Source organism: Paralichthys olivaceus, chromosome 10 (genome assembly GCF_024713975.1).
Source record: "Paralichthys olivaceus isolate ysfri-2021 chromosome 10, ASM2471397v2, whole genome shotgun sequence".
Taxonomy (NCBI): Eukaryota; Metazoa; Chordata; class Actinopteri; order Pleuronectiformes; family Paralichthyidae; genus Paralichthys; species Paralichthys olivaceus.
Window position 1 is genome coordinate 2,493,702 of NC_091102.1, and position 20,797 is coordinate 2,514,498.

Sequence of the window (20,797 nt, forward strand, 5' to 3'; positions counted from 1 at the left end):
AATGAAGAAGATGGAGGCTGCGTCCAGGTTAAAACCTCCATTTACCTCCATCAGCCCCCCCCCACCGCCCCTCACACAGCCATGTGGTGGGTGCATATAAGAGCACTGGACGCAGGACCCCCCCCCCCCCCACCCATGAGCCCTGTCCCCTCAGGGCGTTGGACCATCTGTGGCGGATAAGACGGGGTTATGTCATGTTAGTGGACAGGATGTGCATGCAGTCTGCCGACACAGACACCACACAGCATGCAGAGCCGCCGGGCGGAGGCTTACTTGGCTGAGAACGTCTTGCTTCTGTTAAACAGTTGGAACGATGAAGAGGAGCGGAAGGAAGGAAGAGGAAAGAAGGAAGGAAGGAAAGAGCGAGGGAGAAGTGGGTAGAAGAAGAGAAGGGGTTACCGTCTTTGTCGGAGAATACAACAGTTTTCTGTGGTTTGATGAGATGATATTTAGGTTTTGGTTGATGCAGGAACTGAACACGTGAATCTCATCTCTTCGTCTCTTCTCAATCCATCCATCATCTTTATCGTTTATCCTTTGAGGGTCGGAGGGATGGGTTTGGGGGGGGGGGTTCTAGACTAGAGCCCATTTGTGGTTTTTATTCTCTAACACCTCCAGAATCCAGGACGTCCTCTCAGCACCATCTGCTCGTCAGAGTGACCACCGTGACCTTGTGACCTGCTTCTGTCAGACAGACTACACATCAACTCGTTTTCCACTCGGAGGAATCAGTCACATGACTGAACTCCTGCAGAGGTTGCGGAGCAAACGCCCCGGCCTCCAGGATCTCAGAGTTTTCAGAGTTTCAGCTCAGAGGAACAACGCTGCAAAAAAATCCAATCAAACAAAGTGATGGACCTGAAGGTTGGTGACGAATGTGAAAGTCTGAAAAAGTGCAGGAGAAACGAGAGCTGCAGATTAGAGGAAGGAAAAGTTCAGCAAATCGAAACGTTATAAAAGTCCTCAAAACTTTTAATCATGCAAAACATTTATTGGAGTTTAAGATTTCAAACTTTTCAAAGCAAGTTTCCAAGTTTTGGAACGTGAGCTGATATTTATCTCATACATCAGCACCTCATCAGCTTGGATGAAAGTTTGATGGTTCACTCACTCAAGAGTAATTTTAACTGTAGATCAGTTTTATCTCCAAATGTTCAGCAGGAAACTTTTAAACTATTCTCGACGCTCCAGCAGAATGAATCCCCACGTGTGGCTGCAGAGGGCGCTGTTTCATAGCGGTGATTTAAACAGATGAGGTTGAGCAGGAAAGAAAACTTATTAAAGCTGCTCTAACCTAAATAAACCCTCATCCTCAGACCGAAGCAGGAGAGTGAAGCCGATCCCGTCAGGACATTGAGGAAATATGCTTCTTATACGGAGCAGAGGAGCCGCAGTGAGTGACGTCCATCACAGACCGGCATGATGAGGATCCTCGCTCAGCTCACAAACCTGAGAGACCATCACTCATCACCATCTCTCTCCTTATTAGGACAAACAAACCACAAGGCTTTAATTTGCTGTGCACGGCAGGTTCACACACACACACACACACACACACACCGATGTGCACATCGCCACAGAAAACACACTCTGCAAATGGACCGAATGATAGAATGCGTTCCACAGTCTGATGTATTGCCTTGAATTTGCTGAAACCACACTCCCCAAATGCATTTGTGGAAATTCTCTTCTCTCCTTCAGAAAACACGTTTCCCCCAGAGTGTAGCTGACGGTTATATTCCCAGAGAGCCGGCTCACATTCAAGGCTGCCAGTCTGTAAACATCTCCCACGGGCGGCCATGACACGTCTACATGGTTCCTTTCATCTGTTTTTTATTATTATCATTATTATTATTATTCATATTTGTCGGCAGCTGCCAGAAGAATTTGATTTACTTTCTTTTGGCATTAGAAAGGTAGAACTGTGGGGGGAGGGGGGGGGGTTAAACACAGATCAGTTTTAAAACATGTTTCAGGAAACAGAAAGTGACATCGATTAGAATTAAAATGCTATTTTATGATGAAAACAATCTACCAGATGAGAGTTCTAGCTCCGTATCAGTAATAACCTCCATACTAACATACTTGAAACACGTCACATGACCCTCCGCACACACTGGTCATAAACGAGAAGCGGATCGTCGACGAGAAAAAGTGAGCGAAAAGTAAGAGCAGGGATTTGGGGTTTTTTTTCGTACCACGAGGTGGAACTGGAACAGGAAGTGTGACAACGCTGCTCAGTGAGTGGTAAACCTACAAGAACCAATCAGGGAGCAGAACTGGAGTCCTTCACCTGGCCAGAGTAGAAACACAAAACTACAATGAGGACAACAGTGTTTCCCAGAGTCTCCGTTTTAGGGGCTAGAGAAACAAACTCGTGCTCTGCTACTTGTGAAGGAATACGTTTTTATGTGAAGCTAAATAATATGTAATAATGAACTCTGGGTGAAGGGAAACTCTGTGGGAGCAAGGCACAGCCTCTGTTCTCCGTCACTCATCAACCTGTTCAGAGGAGGAAACCCAACGCTGCCGACGGCTCAAAGTGTCGGCGGCTTGTTCTCTTTTCTCATCTTTTGTCCTGAGACGTCTTGTCAACGTCTCCTCAGACGAGGCAGCGCTGCACTTTGGCTTCGAATAAGATGAATTCAAGCTCAGAGCGGAGCAGGACATGAGGTCAGAGTCTTTTTCAGTCTGAGTAGATTCCACCGCAGCACAATGGAGCGTCGAGTCATTAGCACTCACTCACACACACACACACACATTGATAAATGTGAGCTGGGCTGTGGTGGTCATCGTGGCGCCAACAGACAGTGTGGTCTCAGGAAGCACATGAACGTTAATTCTGTGGCGCCAAATGTCCAGCCGGGCTGTTAGCCGTGACGCGAGGAGACGCTAACGGCAAAGAGGTGATAATGAAGAGCGGAGGAAGAGGAGGAGGAGGAGGAGGACGAGAGGGGAGGAAGAAGAGAAGACGTAGATGTGAAGACGGCAGAGATAAAAAGAGAGAGACAGTCTTCAATTACATCGTCCTACATATTTAATGAATGTGAGGTTATCCTACAGAAACATTACGTAACAAACTCATTTCTCCTAATACTTTATATGACTTTATATTTTATTATATTGTACTTTTATTTAAATCTCTCTGTAAGAGTCTCCTATTGTTTGCCTTCAAGTTTTCATTTTTAAGTTATAAAGTAAAATATAACTGTTTTTTGAAAGGTGCTATATAAATACAGATTATTATTATTATTAGTATTATTATTAATACTGGAGATGAAAACTAGTAGAGCTCAAACGTCAACCAAGGCCCAACAGTCGAGCAGCAGCAGCTCATGGATTTTGCTTGTGCTCATGGAGTTCACAGCCAAAGTTCTAATGATCTGAGGGTGAAAATACGTCTTGAAGTGAATTAAAACTGAGCTAAAAAACTGAAAAGTAAAATTTTAAATATTTGAATTTATTCATTTTATCAACATTTAACAGGATCTGCAGGAATATTTCCAGTAGAAGTGGTAAAAATGTAATAACGGTTTATTTCCATCACAACCAGAATAAATGTTCTAACACATTTTATAATAAAACTGAAAATCTCATTAAGATGAATTTTAAAGGAGACGTATGAAAATATTTCAGTGTTTCTTTCCTCATCGTTTTTCAGTGAATGTAAAAGTTCTGCAAAGTTAAAAAACAACATTTCCTTCGTATATGATTCGACTGGATGTTTTTCTGCATCATCTTCATGTAAAATTTACTCACAAACGTCTCAACAAACTATTCTTCAGTCATGAACTCTGCAGGAACCTGAAGTAAAAGGTCAGAGGTCACGTATTTAATCAGCGAGGTCGTCACGTGAAACAAACTGATACAGGATCTGTGATTCAGATGATTTTACTTCATCATTCACAGCTTCACAGGATTCCGACAGAATCCGAGGCCTCAGATAAACTGAGAGACAAAACACTTTACTGATCCCGAGGGAAATTTAGTGGCTCCGAGAACAAACACGTCCTCCCCTCGTTTATCACCTCAGAGGGTTGTCTTGTGATCGCAGGCGAAGAAGTCAGGAAGTTCAAATACACACAGTGTGTGAGTGTGAGAATGAGAAGGGTTGAAGTTAGGGTTTAGATTTAAATTTCAAACACAACATTCAGTCACCTGTTGTTAAAAACTTTTAAATTATGTCTCTGATCCTTCTCTTTGCTCTCTGACGTGTCCGAGTGTCTAAATGCTCTTAACATACTAATACGACACGTTTTGTTTGCAGCGTCCGTGTTTCTCTGACGTCAAAGCACCTGAACACACCGAAGTAGAACTTCACAAAATTGAAATTGTAGTTGTTCATCTTCATCCGTGAATGTTCCCCACGATGTCTGGGACAGAGTGTAAAGTGTAAAAACAACTGAAACTTGTGTGCGAGCAGAACAGCTGAGCGTTGATCCGCTGACGTCAGCTGCCTCGGTTGATGCGTCTCCATCACAGGCCTTTATCTAAAATCAGAGCCATGACTCAGCAGTCCCGTGATTGATGCTGCACTGAATCAGAGCGAGTGACACCGTCATGTGCAGGTTGTGTCGGAGTGAGAGAGCGAGCGAGAGCGAGAGCGAGAGTGAGAGAGAGAACATCGACCAGAGTGTGATGAAGGAGATGAAGGATGACGAGGTGTCGTGCACACTCACGTGCTCTGGGTTGTACTTGGAAAGAACGCCGTCTCCGTGAAACTCGTCCAGCACGTCCTTCAGCTTCTTGGTGGAGTCTGAAAACAAGAAAACAATTATTTCAATTACAACATTTACGCATTTCACAGATTTATTAAAAAACCTCGCAAAGAAATCTTTTTACTTTTTAATCACCACGATAAATGATAACATCTTGATTTATAAATTCACTTCTTAAAACAAAGTCACACAAGTAAAATTACATAAAAGAACCGTTCAAACTGTCATAAGTATTGTGTATTTTTCAGTAAAGTCAAAGATCTTCTTTTCAAAACCAAACACCAAATCATCTGGTTTTTATTGCGGCCTCGCACACGAGTTAGATGAATTGTTGCTTGTTTGGCAACATGATGCAATAGAGGGTCAATATTCTGGCTCCAGGGACGAGCAGCTCGATGAAGACAGACGAGAGCGGACTCGGTGTTTTCAATCCATTCTTTGAATTCTAAGCAGTTTGCAATGATTTCTGACAAAATGAAGAAATATCAGCGTATCAAACATCTGAAGTAAGAACTAAAGTATAAATGATAAATCTCACACGCGTTCATGTAAATAAACCTAAAAGGATGAGGCCTCCACCGTGTGGCCCCCAGGAAACACAACCAGGAAACAGATCGCTTCCTGTATGAAATCTGTGGGTGGAGCCTCAGGCTGCAGGAGGCGTGGCCACTTTCGCTCTCGAAACGTCCCTCAGCGTTTTGTCACAGTTTCCAGGTTGATTGACATGTCTGCTTTGACACTGGCACATTTTCTTTTGACAGGGAAATAATAATAATAACGTCGGCCTCAAACCAGAAAAGACATTTAAACGCCACGCGTGTTGTAAAACACGAGGTTTCAGAAAACTTTCGGATCCTCTTACACACACAGATGTAATGTCCCTGTCCCACTTTCACAACTACAGGGGACAGACACACACATTCAACCAAACTGGGATTTCTCACAAATTTGTTGCTGCTTCATATTAACCAGCAGTTCTCGGGGGGCCCCATCTCAACTCAGGGCCCACGGCCCGACTCTGTTGCGACGCCCCTGACCACCACACACACACACACACAGACCTGGTTTCACCGTCGCGTCATAATGAACTGCAGACGACGCCTCATTATTTCAAGTGCTCAGCAGCTTTGCAGCCTGTAAAGCTTTTTCTATTTCTGTCCTGCATCATGTCCACGGAGAGAGAGAGGGAGACAGAGGGGGACAGAGGGACAGACAGAGACAGATAGTGTGTAATCTCCGGCGAGAAGAAAAACGTGATCAGAGAACATCCGGTGAAAAGTCTCGTTGAAGCATTAGAGACCGACGCAGTGGTTTTTATTTACACGTTAAAGTTCTGATCAATCAACTGTGATCAATTAAACCACGTGAACGAAAATAATCAACAAATGACTTTGTCTCAGTCGGTCGATGCAGCTTCATTCAGTTCAAGAACTTTAACTGTTTCCACTGAAGATTATTTTTTAACTTTATAATGTTTTACTCATCTGATCATTTCATTGATTAATCATTAATCTATTTATTTTCCAGGAAGACGTCTCTGTTTGAAAGTTATTTAGTTCATGCAGCAACAATCAACATGTCATTGTCAATTTTTTACAAAATTCAAAGATGTGTTTCATTTACAATCCAAAAAAAGGAAAATAAAGATTTTTCTAAACTTTCTAAGCTTTTAGAAAAAATGTCTGCAGACAAATAATGAAATAATGAAATAATAAAATAATAAAATAAGGTATTTTTCAACTGATTAACTAATCAAATCATCTCATCAATACAAACTTAATTCAGTCAACAATTATAAAAAATATATTCATTCATTTCAGTTGAATTGTTTTAGCTCTGACTGATCACGACTAACGATCATTCTCAGTTTTTCTGCTGATTGCGTTCCGTTAATTAATTGATTATTTCATCATCTTCCCAGAGTCCAGAGCTCGCTCACTTCATATCCACATCCTGAAAACTGAGCGGCTGCAACCGGTAAATGTTTTTCCAAAATGTGATTAATCAAGGAAGTGATTGATTAGTGAACGAACTATTTCAGTTCTGTTGGATCACATGGTTTATTAAGGACACTGCCCGTTCAGCCTGATCGTGTCTGTTCCCTCCACAGAGAGACGGTGTCCTTCATTAAGACCTTGATTGATCGGCTGCTGATACACATCCCCTCCTCACCGGGGCTGAAAATGAGACCTTCCCGGCAGCAGGGATCTTCCCAGCGAGCACATTTGTCATGTTTCGATTACAGTCCCTCTCCAGAGGAGCCTGACTCATAAACTAAAAATGCCACTGGACCACAGCAGCAGCAGCAGCAGCAGCAGCAGCAGCAGCGAGCGTTTCTGTGTCGTCTCCTCTGAGTGATGTGGTGTCACCTGACGTGTCAGTGGCTGCAGGAAACCACACGCAGACACCTCCTTACGGCAAATAAATAACAAGAGCGTTATAAACTACAATCGCTGTCCTGTGGTTGCACACCTTCGCCCACCAGAGCAGTCAATCAGTTCATCTGTGAAATCTAAATGAATGTTTGTGCCTGATGCTAAATTATCGTCTCCGGTCAATCTTAAGACAACGTGTTCACCTTTGACCTTTGACCACAACAATCAAATCAGTTCATCCTCTAAAAATAAAAAATATGAGCCTAATTGATGTGACATGGTAAAGTTTACCGACACGTCAAAGGACCACTGAGTTAATTATTAGGGTGTTGATTAATTATTCATATTAGTTACCTGACGTCAGGATTAATGGAGAATATTTAATATTTAATTGTGTCTGTTGATAGTTTACAAGCAGAATAAGACATTTAATGACATTGTGAGTGGATATAAGTGTTGGTTCATTTGTTAACATCTGTGTCGGCTGTGTAGATAATAAATTACAGTATAGTGAAATTATGTAAATGCTCTGAAATATATCTTCACATTATAACAGCAGATAAATCAGCTGTACCCGTATGGATCATTAATGCTAAAATGCAGGATTTAAAATAATCTGATAAATGTCCGTGTGTGAGCAGAGTTAGGAAATATTTGCCGCAGGCGCCATCAACACTAAGTTCCCTCTCGAGCTGCTCTTCCTCTCCTTCGCTGACGGTGAAGAAGAGACGTGTGCTAATGATCAGGTCGTGGAGATCATGGATTTTTGGATTTGGCCTCAGGTAAAAATGAAAAACTATAACTCACAGCCGTGTGATGCTGGAGTCACAGACTGGAGCCACTCGGACGGAACATAGAGCGTTTAAAAGTTATTTTTCATTGAAGCACCTCTGTCCTCTTCGTAAACAGCTTCTTTCAAAGTCAAAGACCCGGAGAGTTAATTCAATTGTTGCTTAATTGTGTCTGAAGGACTCGTGAGAGGACTGAAGGTGAACGCCGAAGAGGACTGAACTTCAGAAAAGATAACACATCAAAATAATTCGGCTCCAGCGTCCCCAAAGAATCTCCTCGTCTTTCCAAGCTGACGTCTCCTGCATGTATGGCTCCTCCTCTTCATGCTCAGATATTTTGGATTCTTCCAGTTCTGACGTCCGTCACGTGTTTGGGTGAATTTCCGGACATTCTCCTGCTGTTTTCTCACACGAGAGGTCAGTAGTCGGAGTCTCCCCTCTGGTCAGTGACGGTTCCATTCCACCAGACAATCTGACCTGTGTGGCTTTAATCCACACAGGTCTATAAATATAACGGTTTCTTCATGACCGAGACTCGTTCGTGTGAGACAGCGACGCTCAATTCATCATCCACGACAACAGACACGAGTTAAAGTTAAACATTGATGAACCTGGGTTCCAGAGAGTTAAACGTAGAACATGTATAATTCATTATTAAAATTTGTGCTTCAAACATCTTCTTTTAAATCGTTTCGAGATCGTGAACGTGCCAGATTAACGTGCATGATGCAAATGTGGGTTTACAGGTGAGGTGTGTTTCAGAGAAACTTCTTTTACCAAAGACCTGGAGCTTTTTTAACTTTTACAGCCTGAACGAAACCTTTAAAACACACTCGAAGACAGAAACACGAACATCACGTCTCCGGTAAAACTTTGCATAGAGCCTGTACCCTCCGGCGTGAACGCCACATTATTTGGTTGTGCAAACGAAGAGCAGCATCGTATGCAGACATCCATACTGTGCACAGACAACCCAGGTACACGTGGAGACCCTCCATCGAGCCCGTGGGTACTCACACTCGCTGTACTGCTGCAGCTGGTTGAACTCCGCTGGGCTCAGACACACCCAGCTCCCGTCTCCCATGCTGCCTGAAGCCAGGGGCCTGTGCAGGGCTCTGTGTCAGGGGCCTCGAGTGCTGCCGGGGGGAGCTGACGGTTATCCCTGGGTCAAGCTGTGCAATGGGACTGAGGCCAAGAGGTTGTGGGACGTCATCTCGGCCTCGAGTTGAAGTAACTGAGGCCCCGTGAGAAGAGGCGGAGGAGGAAACCTGGTCCCGGCTCAGGTCCTGGATATTACTGAGATTATCCAAATATTCCAGATATTGATATTTTTGTAGATATACGTCTGATTTCGAAAGACGACGGCCCGTCACTGTAAGGAACGACTCCTCATGACTCGGAGGTTAGAAGGTTTCTTCTCCGCTGACCTGAAGAGGGAGGAGAAGAGGAGAGAGAGAACAGCAGAGTATAAATGAAAGTGATCTTCGTCATCCTTTCTCACAATGTCAACAATTTAAAATGGATGAAAAGGTTTATATCAACAGCCCCCGGTGAAAACTCTGTGACTTCATGAAGTCATTGAAAAAGACAGGGAGCAGGGAGCAGGTGGAGGAGCTGTCATGTTTCAGTCTGTATTTATATTATTATTCCTTTATTTATGTCACATTTAAATTCCACAGGCGACAGGCTCTTTAAAACTGAAGCTACGCAGATGAAAGTGAGTGGAAAATATATCATAATATATTAAAATGATGGAGAACATCTGCTACAACATATTGGACTTTTTTTTATTTTCTGATTTCGGATAATTACCGTGATGCGCTTTTCTGAAATGTCCCACATGCAGCTCTTCTGTTTCTGTTCTAACAGCGACACGTCCGTGTTGTTCTGGTGTAAATAAGGAAGGTTTGTGTTTGTGTGAAGCTGAGATGAGAAGCCACAGCACACACATACTCCAGGAGAGAAAAGATAAAAGCATGGGCGACTAACTCCGATTCACCGAGGGAATAACAACGGCTTATTTTTAGAAACGGCTCTGCTCCTAAAGACATACGCTGAAAAACGCTGTTTTCATTTGTTCTTCAAAGCTTCACACTCGTGATTCTGCTTCACACTCGTGATTCTGCTTCACATGCGAATCAGCCGGAATCAAAATAAACTGTTCGGATGCTTTTTACTTCAGGAGTCGTAACGTTTCGGTCTCTGGGATTTTTCCCTTTGGATAAAAAGTTTTTTTATTAAGTTATTTTTTCTTGTTGTTGTTGTTGTTGTGGTTATTCTGTCGAAACTAAAAGGGCAAATAATGACTTTCAAATTGTTAAATAGGAATCAGACTGGGGAATTTCTGGACTACAGGACTCCCCCCTGGACTACATGACTCCCCCCTGGACTACATGACTCCCCCCTGGACTACATGACTCCCCCCCTGGACTACATGACTCCCCCCCTGGACTACATGACTCCCCCCCTGGACTACAGGACTCCCCCCTGGACTACATGACTCCCCCCTGGACTACATGACTCCCCCCCTGGACTACATGACTCCCCCCCTGGACTACAGGACTCCCCCCTGGACTACAGGACTCCCCCCTGGACTACATGACTCCCCCCCTGGACTACATGACTCCCCCCTGGACTACATGACTCACTCCTGGACTACAGGACTCACTGATGCTGCTTCACTCGCTCACAACGAACCCAGGGGGAGATGTAAATGTATTTACTGTGAGAGAGGCACGTGCCAATCAAGTGTACCCCCCCCCCCTTCAGAGCGGAGAGGGATTCTGTTTTGCTCGTGAGGTTGCCTGGCAACTATGACGTCACTGGAGTGAAGCACCATGACAGAGATGGACGGAGAGGGGGAGAGACATCACCACGGTAACTATGAACAGATGTAACTTCCCTACATGCACCAGTGCTGAGCACCTGTCCTCAGTTTGTCTGCTTTTACCACAAACTGCACCGAACCATCGTTGAATCTTCATCATATAGAAGCTGCTTTGATTTCATTCGGATGTTAAACTGATTTGGAGTCTGTATCATTTACTCTCAGCAGCAGTGAGGACATTTAGGGTAAAAACATGGTGGTTTTCATTCTTTAGACTGACTCATCAACCGGAAATATCAACATTATACACATTAAATGTAAATTGGCCATAAACTGATAATTTCTGCCAAACACAAAATTCAGAAACTGAATTATTCACTTGTTTACATTCAAAGATTCATGTTTCCTCTCAGGATTTTCTGTGCACACGCGTGTGAAACGTGAAGAAACATCTGGATGAAAACACACTTTTCAGTATCTGTGACATCAGCGGCGTGAACATCCCTCCGCATCCCGACACATCACAGCATTCCTTTACAGCGTCTCTGCTGCGAGTGATGACTCAATAATAAGTGAGTGGAAATTGAGCAAAAGAACAGTCGGCTGTGTGAGTCTGTCGCCTCGGTGCTGTGGTTTCAACAAGCGTCAGTGACTCACCGAGCCTCAGTGTTGAAAAGAAAGAGACACCTCCACAACATTATGTTCATTACAGCACTTCGTCTGTTTCAGTGGAAAGAAACCAGATAACCGATTCATTCATAAAACGCTGTAATAAAGAAAAAGGAAACAGGTTATGTTTGAAAGCTATTGTGCAACATGTGCTAGTGCAGCTTCTACATCTATTCTACACATTTATTCAAAATCTAAATCCTTCAACGTGAACAGAAGAAAACGATCGTAGACTCCGGGTTCAGAAAGTGAACCTGTTTTCTCTTTAATGACCAGCAGGGGGCGACTCCACTGGTTGTTTCTATAGAATTCTATGAGACAATGATTCCACTTCTGACTTTATAACGTCAGCAAACATTTTCTGAAAAAGTTTATGTCTCAATCTCTCAAATCTTCTTCAAGACATTTGATTTTAGTTTGTAAATAATAATTATTATTTAGTGTCAAATAGAACATAAAGCACTGTGTGTGTTAAGAGTCACAGGTACAGTCGTGTAAAGGATACATATATATATATATATATATATATATATATGTGTACACACAGGTAAAAATTAAAGGGCTGCAGGGGAGAACTACAGTGTGACATCACCTTTGACCTTCACCTCTGCTATCAGTACCAACAGAACGAGCCCGTACGTCGACATGATCACATAAAGATGAAGAAGTCATTCCTGAGGAAACTCACCGACAGCTGCAGGAGCTCAGGTCACATTTGGTGTGAGTGTGTACGAAGATAGGCTCAGGTCTTAAGTTAACCGGTCGAGACATTAATTGAAGATGACAGCGGGTTATGGGTTCGGAGCTTTGCAGGTGCGGGTTTGCGAAGAAGGACTCTGTGGGTGACGTTACAGTGTTTTGCAATTTGCGCACGAGTCGGACAAATAACACAACATGACCTTGTCAGGTAGATTGAAAACAGCTGGAACATGCGACAAATGAAACACAAGACATTTTAATCTCCTCAAAATTCATCCGACTGAACCTAAGATGGAGGGAAACACTCCACTCCTGCTGCCGTGTGTGCACATCCACCACCGAGCGCTGTCCTGAGACGTGAAGCATGTGGAGAGAGAGCGGCACGGCCAAATTAGGATACTGATGGTGATTACAGTGATGACAGTGGAGAGGAGGGAAACAGAAGCAGGAGCTCTGACATAATTACTGCATATTCACAGGGGAGCGACGCAGACGACTGATCCACGAGTCCTGCAGGAGCCTCTAACTGACGTTCCCCTGGGTCGGGCAGACGGTCGCTGCAGGAAGAGTGTGTCGAGGCTCTGATAGCAGCAACCGAGCTCCAAACACACACACACACACACACACACACACACACACTCCGGGAACTGTCTCCTGCAGGAAGTCGTAGCACTGTGTGACCATATGATTAAATGGATACCGACTGCAGCTTTTCTGTGTCAAACATCAGTCATTTACAACACTCAGATAATCTTCATGATCCAAGCACGGGCTAAATATAGACGTCGCTGCCATAACTGGGTCGGTGGCTCACAGAGCAACTCTGGAAAAACTAAAAAAAAATCAAGCTCCAGTCTGCACCTGCGTTATGTAGTGAGATCCTGCAGATCGCATCGGTTTGAGAGTTTTATCACCTGGAGGTCAGTTGCTGCTTTAAATGGATAAAACAAACTTAAATGTAAATATGTTTGACAGGAAAGTGAAGCGTTCATCTGCATCTGGATCAAACAGTGGCTGAGCTTTAACATGTGGAATATAACGTTCATGAATCAAACAACCGTTCAGTCTGGCAGGTAGAACTTTGATTATTTAAAACGTTTAAAAAGGTCAGGATTGGTTCAGGACGTGAAGTAAAATAATATAGAGCCACTAATTACAGAAGAGATATTTGATTTGTTATATATAAAACATCTGTGAATTGTGTTTGGTACAGTCCAGCTTCCACATATCAGGATGTTAGACATGTTTCCTGACAATCAAAGCTTTGAGCACTTGCACAACCTCGTGCTTCATACCTTTGGATTTGCATGTTATTCTAGATTAGGCTGCAAAATAAGTGCATCAGGCAGCTCAGGTTTGTGAAGCCTAAAGGTTTCTGAGTCACTTAAAATCACCTGAAGCCCACGACAGGTTTCCTCCACTTTGCTCAGACGGATGAGCGTCGGTAACGGCCCGTCGGATTCTCTGCAGCGGTTTAAGAACAAGCTCACAGTATTTGAACGATGAAGAAAAGCCACCGGGAGAAGTGACAAATAAGAGGCGGTGACTCGTGTCTGTATAAACGTTCCTCTGGGCCGACAGAGGGAATCAGCGGTGACTGTGACAACAGAGGAAACGTCTTGTCCAAAAAGGGCCCAGGCGGCAAAAGACAAAGTCGCTGGTTAATATCGTTTGAGAGAATGAAGTGTAACCTTAGGGGCTGCAGCCTGGGCCTCATCTTTACCCATAAAAGGTCTTCTGCTGATCCCTTGTCAGGACTTGACGAGACACACACTCTATTCCTGCTCCTCGTCCCGGTCTATCTACACCTCTCACCCCCATTATCACAACTCACTGTTTCCATTTGGTTTTTTAAAATTTGATCTCCTCTGCGATTCCCTCACAGGAAAGTGAATCATCTCAGTTTTCACTTCTGTTTTTACAGCTTGATCATCACCTCTTCCTCTGCACCATCAGTCATCTCCTGAAGTTCTGTTATTTGTCTCCAGCAGGTGATGAGGTTACGATAATGACAAAAAAAAAAGGAGACAATTAGTCCGACCTGACGTCTGTTTTTTAGCAGATAGCTGAACATGACCGAACCCGAATCGAAACCAAATATTATTCTAAAATTGTAGTCCGGTCGCGTATCTGCCCTCTCATACACATCAAGAACAGCTGTACTGCTGATAATCAAGTGGTCTGAATGTCAAGTCTGATTACGCTCGAAACTGCAAACGGGAATGTGATTATTCGACTATAAGAAACATTAAAAGTTCACAAACACGTATCTTTAGTATTGCCAGGGACAAAAAAAGTCATAATCTGGGAAATGCAGCTTGACGATGGGGAGACCCCCCCGTAGTCCTGAGTCATGACCAGAACAAAAACCACACTTCTGTTTTTTCTGCTGGAACGTCACATCTGCGTCATCAGTCATTTACTGAAGTTCCACAGATATTCGTCTACAGCAGGTGTGTCGAGGATAAGAGAGGAGACGGAGACGGACCTCGGCGCTGCTGCAGACACTCAGACTGTCTGAGGACGCTGTGGATCGATCTGCGATCGGCTCGGCTGCAGGCGAGGCTCACGTAGGGCCCTGGCTTCCTGTTCTAACCTACCGGGGATGTAGCCTCACAAATACCACCAGTATTTATGGAAGGCCTGGGTGTCATGGCAACTGGGGGATTGTGTAAAATGCAGAGGGGAATGAAAAGGCCAAAGATATACACGACTGATTGCACTGTATTTAGAGTCAAGAGCCTGGACACACTGATCCAGGACCTTTCTCCTGCAGCGAACTGAGCAACTAACTTTACCGACAGGTTCACCTCAGACATTTCAAACTACTCTGCTTTAAATAATAATGTGCGTCGGGTCCATTTTTCCACAGAAGAGTTGAGTTACCCAACCACTCTTTGTCATTTCCCAACAAGGAAGTTGTGCTTTCATCAGAATTTACTGATGCAGAAAACCACTGGACAAAGAAACGTGGTGGGAGGACTCAGGATGGGTTGGGGAAGAACCCAGTGATTTGCAGACCTGTAGAAATGTCTAGGTTTCTTTCAGCTGCTGCATCAGCCGATAAAAAACATTATTTATTCTTATCTGAGGACTTTCTTTTACTATTTCTGAGCCTTAGTGAAGGAAAATCATTTTCCACATCGTATCACATAAACACCACATCACAAATTTATCTGTTGGTGTGGGTAGCATTTGGATTTTTATTAAACATTCCTTCTTCTTAGCAGATTCACGCTTCCATAACGTGACGTATGTTTAACCTGTCTCCAGCGTCTCATCCCTCAGAGAACCTGACGACAGATGAACTGTAGAGCAGAGGCAGTAAAGCTAAGACAGGATTAGAATTTCTCTTCTCTGGTTCTGACACTTGATATGTGGGCGAGCGAGCGAGTGCAACACCAGAGAGAAACCACGATTCATCCAGTGAGATGGTGACGTGAGATAACAACATCTTCAAATGAATTGCTAAATCAGTTTCGGGGTAACAAAGATCCATATTTGTCGGTCTCCATGTTCGAGATGGTTGAACTTGTCATTTGACTTTTGAGTCTTTCCACGATGCAGCTTCTCGTAACGTTACTCACCCATGATAACACAAAAACAACTGATTGACTTCAATGAACAGAAATGAGTTGGACGAAGGATCTTCTGCACAGATGCCAGGAATCCTTCTCAGTTCCCCTTCATTAGTGACCTCATGCTGCACTGTTGAAAAAAGTCCGAACCATAAACTCCAGATAAATATTCTGAGTCAGACTTAAAACTGCTCCGAAGACAAATCACATAAAGTCATTGAGCCAAACGAAAGCGCTGCAGCAGGTCTGGAGTGCACGATATATTCAGGCCTGTCCAAACTCCACTGACTGCCCTTTAATCACAAGACATATTGGTCCAACTTCAGCCTGTCACTTTGAGATGGAGTTGCATTATGGGCCGTATTATTTTTTAAAGTTTCCAGTTTCCCGTGAGCTGTGTTTTACCTTCCAGGATTTTCTGCTGCACAGTTCACGTCAGCTGCAGGATTTACTCCCACAGAATAAATCAATCCATCAGAAAACGATGTATGATAAAAACTGCATGTTGTCTTTTTGTGAAATGTCACAAAGATTTATGAAAACGAAATAAAACCCGAAAGGAAAATACAAATTACTTTGCAGCTGTAAAGACAATGTGATAATTTTCATGTCATCGCTTGACTCATCACTGTTTGTCTGTGCTGACCAGCGACTCTACATAAAGACGCTCGATGCATCTCCACTTCTTCCCCCCTTTAAAAATATTATGGCAAAGCCTCCTGGGTATGGGTGTCGCCATCTGGCAATCGGTGACGTCAAACAAGCGGGGTTTATGACCAGCCACCAGGGGGCAGGAGGAGGTGGAGAACAGCACCGGAGCAAAAACAGAAGAAACAATGGACTCATTTCCACTGGACGAGGAAATAATGTTGTTGTTATCCACATGTGAACGTGTCTCCGAGGAGGACAACAGCCGACATTTGGCCTCAACACTCGTAAATGACGCCGGTTTGAGTCGAATATGAAAGTCGGGGCTCACAGACTCTTGGATGAAACCACAGGAGCAGCATGGAGGCAGTTTATATTTTCTAAGTGTGGTTTGTAAAAGAAGTTATTGCAGGTTCAGCTCGTCCTGAATCAAACGCACGGCAGAAAGTCACAGATGGAATCTGAACTCAGATCGAACTCGAACCGCTTCATTCAGCTGAATAGAAAAAAAAAACTACGCAAGCAACGTTTGGTGAGCTCAGAGAACGACCGTGTCTCTGCAGCCGAGGTATCACATCATCAGTCTGTCAGTTTATTAAACCGCAAATTAAAAGCAGAAGTGACACCCCCTGTTCACCTGTGGGGGGCGCTCCACTGCCGATCCAGTCTGGGACAAAAATGACTCACATTCTTAGTTCAGAAATGAAAGATTCATGTAGAAAACTCCTCCATCATTTAGTTTGTTAGTGGTTCTCAGTGTTTTTATTTACGTGATCAGATAGAACGTCGCTCTGTGCAGGTGTTGGAAGAGGGGGTGGGGGTGGGGGGGGGGTCTGATAATCAGGGTCGTCCTTTGTATCCAGGTCAGAACGGAAACGAGAGGAATAAGCGAGAGTGACCGTCCTCCTCACACAGATCCATGTCCACTCTTTAATCCTCTTGATAAACTACTGTCTAATGGACCAACAGATCATTATCATTATTCAGCGCCGTCCTCACAGCCCTGCTCTGACCCTCGTCCGGCTGAACCCTCGCACGGGCTGTTAACATGATTTCAACATGACTAACATGTTATGAACACGCATGTCACTGTCACAAAGAGCGATGCTGTACACACTGGTGCTCATGTGCTTTCCCGGGACTCGAAACGTGAGCTGAATATCCCAGCGCCGCTTAATGATTCTCTTCCCTTCACCCTCCTCTCTCTCTTTCTCTTTCTCTCTCCTCTCGCTTATTTTCTCCATTGATCCTCTCCTCCTGATTATCCTCAGCTCTGTCCCCTCCGCTCGCCGCCGCAGACGAAATCCCGGTCACGCTTATCGGCGACCAAGAGGACGCCGTCAAGGAATAAATAACCATCACATTTGCTGATTGCTTGATGAGATGTAATTAGGCGTGCAGACTGGAGATTGATCACGAGATGTCAGCCGCCTCGTGCTAAAGGCAGCCTGGGATTCAAAGAGCAACATGAAGACGTGAGACTTATCCTCGAAAAACAATGATTAGAGAATTAAATATGAAGAATGTAAAACATCTCAACCTCTCAGCGCCTCACCTCCTCTTCTCGGGACAAGAAAAATATCTCAAGTATCAAAAACAAATTGTCAGTTCTGTTTGTGTTTGAGAATCCTGGTGGAAAATGGGTCGTAATCATTAGTTGATTGGGAGAAAACGTTGATGCAACAAGAGTCCATCCTTATACCCTTGGTCTGCAACTCCCTGACAAAGGTCATTGTACCAGTGAAACATATTCGAGTCTATTATCGGGTCATTAGTCTTAAGAATTATATTTTAAAAGCAAGAACGCCTAACCCGATGTCCCCAGGAGCCAGCTGACCTAACTGGTATTGATCTTATGCCTTGTTGAATTGTTTAGTGTCCAACGGGTGCTTTCCTTTTTAAATCCATTCTCAAGCCTCTGAACTACAAAACAAGTTGTGACGAGAAAACCAACGTAAAAAATAAAAAACCCTCATCAGCATCTGTGGTTCAGATTGAAACACTCGAATAAAAAACTTTAAAAGGTTCAAGCCCCTTTTTGCACATTCAAGCCAAAGTAAGGGGAATGATCAGATGGAGAACAAGGAGGGAAAACAAAAAGCAAATAACGAAGGAGACAAGCACAGATCGAAAACATGCTGATCGTCGAGGAAGAGACGTGAGAATGGAGACAGGAGGAGAAAGTCTTCCTACCTCTGTGCACTGCTGCTCACACATGAGTCCATGGAACATCCCTGTTCAGACCCAGCCAGGCTGAGTGAGTCAGTGAGCTCCAGGATGTGGTCGGTTTGGTGTTTGATTCCCAGCAGCAGCCGAGTCGTCCTCTGCGCTCAGACGATCACTTCATGCAGCACAACAGCAGCAGCAGCTCTGGAGCCTCGGCGGTAACATCCCTCCCTTCCACCCTGAATTAATTAAACCTTTCTCTCTCTCTCTCTCTCTCCCTCCCTCTCTCTCCCTCTGCTGCCCTCCCTCTCAATTCTCTCTCTGCTTCTCATGTGCGCATGGTTAACACTCCCTCTCTCTCTCCCTCTCTCTCTCTCTGCTCTCAGCCTCCTCTCTCGCTCGTTTCCCTCTTTCTGACTCACTGAACAACAGCTGCACATGTTCTTCTTCCTCGTTTCCTCCTCATCTCGCCTTTGTTGTCTGTTTGTTCAGATCAGGTCGGTGAAACGGGAAAAACGATTTCATATTTTCCATCTTTATTTCTGCCTAAACTTCAGCAATTGTGACTGAGGCGTGAAATTATTCATAGGAAGTAGCCGTTTACCCCCCGACCACCCACAAGTTCTTTCAACTTTTAAGGCTCTATGAACATTTTAATAAACCAATTAGAAATCGCACACGTTCACAAATATCCTCCAAAAATCAACGAGAACGTTGTCACGAGTTATTCCTGCACCCGTTCTACTTCCTTCCAACAAGTTTCTTGGAAATCAGTCAAGCAGCAGTCCAACAAATGGACAGAGGTGAAAACTACAATATTTTATGAATTATACCGTAGCCAGCCACCAGGGGGTGATCATGGTGATTTGGCTTCACTTTTCAGGAGTTTTCATGCCATCCCTCCTTGTGTACAAGTGTAAAAATATATATGCTTTATTAGTTTCAGCTGTACATTTTATTTATTATTTAAAAGTTAATGTTTGAGTTTTTCAATCTGTATAATCAAACTTGCTTTATTGCCACTTTAAGTAATTGTTGAATTGCTGATGAATGATTCTACGACATATCAAAAAGTGAATAAATCTCAAAACCCAAGAAAAAAAATCAACATTTTACCGTTTTTAACTTTACATTGTCTGTTTGTCTCCCTCTCACACACACACACACACACACACACACACACACACACACACACACACACACTCACACACACACACTCACATCCTGCACACTGTCACACAAGGTGTCACTGAAATGTGTCGGCCTGTTGTGCTGCTGGCTATTTCTGTAGTGAAGTCATTGATGAATAAAGCGTCCGTCCATCTATCTTCTGTCCCTGTTTCCTCAGCCTGTCTAACCACACACAGACACACACAGACACACACAGACACACACACACGTTTACTGCACATGTTCAATTCTCTCAAATTTTTCCACTTTCTCTTTCACATGCGATGTTTTGCCTCATTTCACAGAATCCTGCGTCTCTTCTTGCTGCTGTAGCTAAAAGAGGCAGATCTCCAGAGAAACGAGAGGAGCGAGCCTAATTCTTTTCTCCCCCCCCCCTCCCCTCCCTCCTCCCATCCTCATATTTCCATCTTGCCGTCGTCTGGAAGTTACGCCAGGGTGCAGCGTACAGCTACGACCCAAAGATGGGGACGGCCCTGACGGTGGGAACCCTGTGGAAGCTTTAGGACCTTGAGGGCACTAACTAATCTTAAAAAGGGAAATTGGCTCTCCCGCTGCCTTGGTTCTCCTAAGTAGCTCAGAGGAATGTGATTGTGTTGGAGGAGAAAAACACAATTCGCTCCAAGTTTCTACCGCTTCCCCAAGAATGTCTGACACTGGCTGATAACCTTCAGGCGCTGGTTGGTGGATTTGAGGGAGCGAGTGGAGGGAAGGAGCGTCTGGTGTGTGTCAGTGAGGATGGAACTGCAAAGGTCACATGGCACGGAATCAGTCACCAATTAAAACTTGATTATCAGCCATCGGCAGTGGAAGGAAGAAAGAAAGAAGGTTTGATAGTTAACAGAAGGTCAAGTAAATAGTTTTCTTAAAATAGAAATTGTGGGAATGCCGTTACTGTGAATTCATTTTGGCTGCAATGATTGTGTGATAAAACTCTGATATTGTGTTTTTGTGAAACGAGAAAAGTAAATGAGGTGAGGTTTCATCACAGAACCTGCCGTTGCAACATCAGAAGCATGGAACAGGACGATGAGCTGACAGGAGGTCTGTGAGGACGTGAGGTTCAGACTGGAGGCGAGGGCGAAAGAAACGACGCCTCAAAGTCTGGAAACACGTCTGCAACGGTCGAAAAAACTCC

The 20,797-nt window shown here is 44.0% G+C and overlaps 1 protein-coding gene across 6 annotated transcripts in view; it reads right to left on the reverse strand.

The window, feature by feature from the left end:
• The window catches only part of LOC109643705 (diacylglycerol kinase beta), a 63,296-nt gene extending 44,410 nt beyond the window's left edge, over positions 1-18,886 (reverse strand). For 2 of the 6 annotated variants that reach the window (XM_069532886.1, XM_069532884.1), the window contains exons 1-4: positions 18,499-18,886; positions 8,902-9,311; positions 4,680-4,756; positions 274-294 (exon numbers count right to left, since the gene is read on the reverse strand). In XM_069532886.1, coding sequence (XP_069388987.1) covers positions 274-294; positions 4,680-4,756; positions 8,902-8,968 — 165 coding nt within the window. In that variant the 5' untranslated portion in view covers positions 8,969-9,311; positions 18,499-18,886. The remainder of the gene's footprint in view (positions 1-273; positions 295-4,679; positions 4,757-8,901; positions 9,312-18,498) is intronic. The other 4 variants (XM_069532887.1, XM_069532885.1, XM_069532889.1 and 1 more) reach the window with 3 other exon arrangements.
• Positions 18,887-20,797: the final 1,911 nt, after the last annotated feature.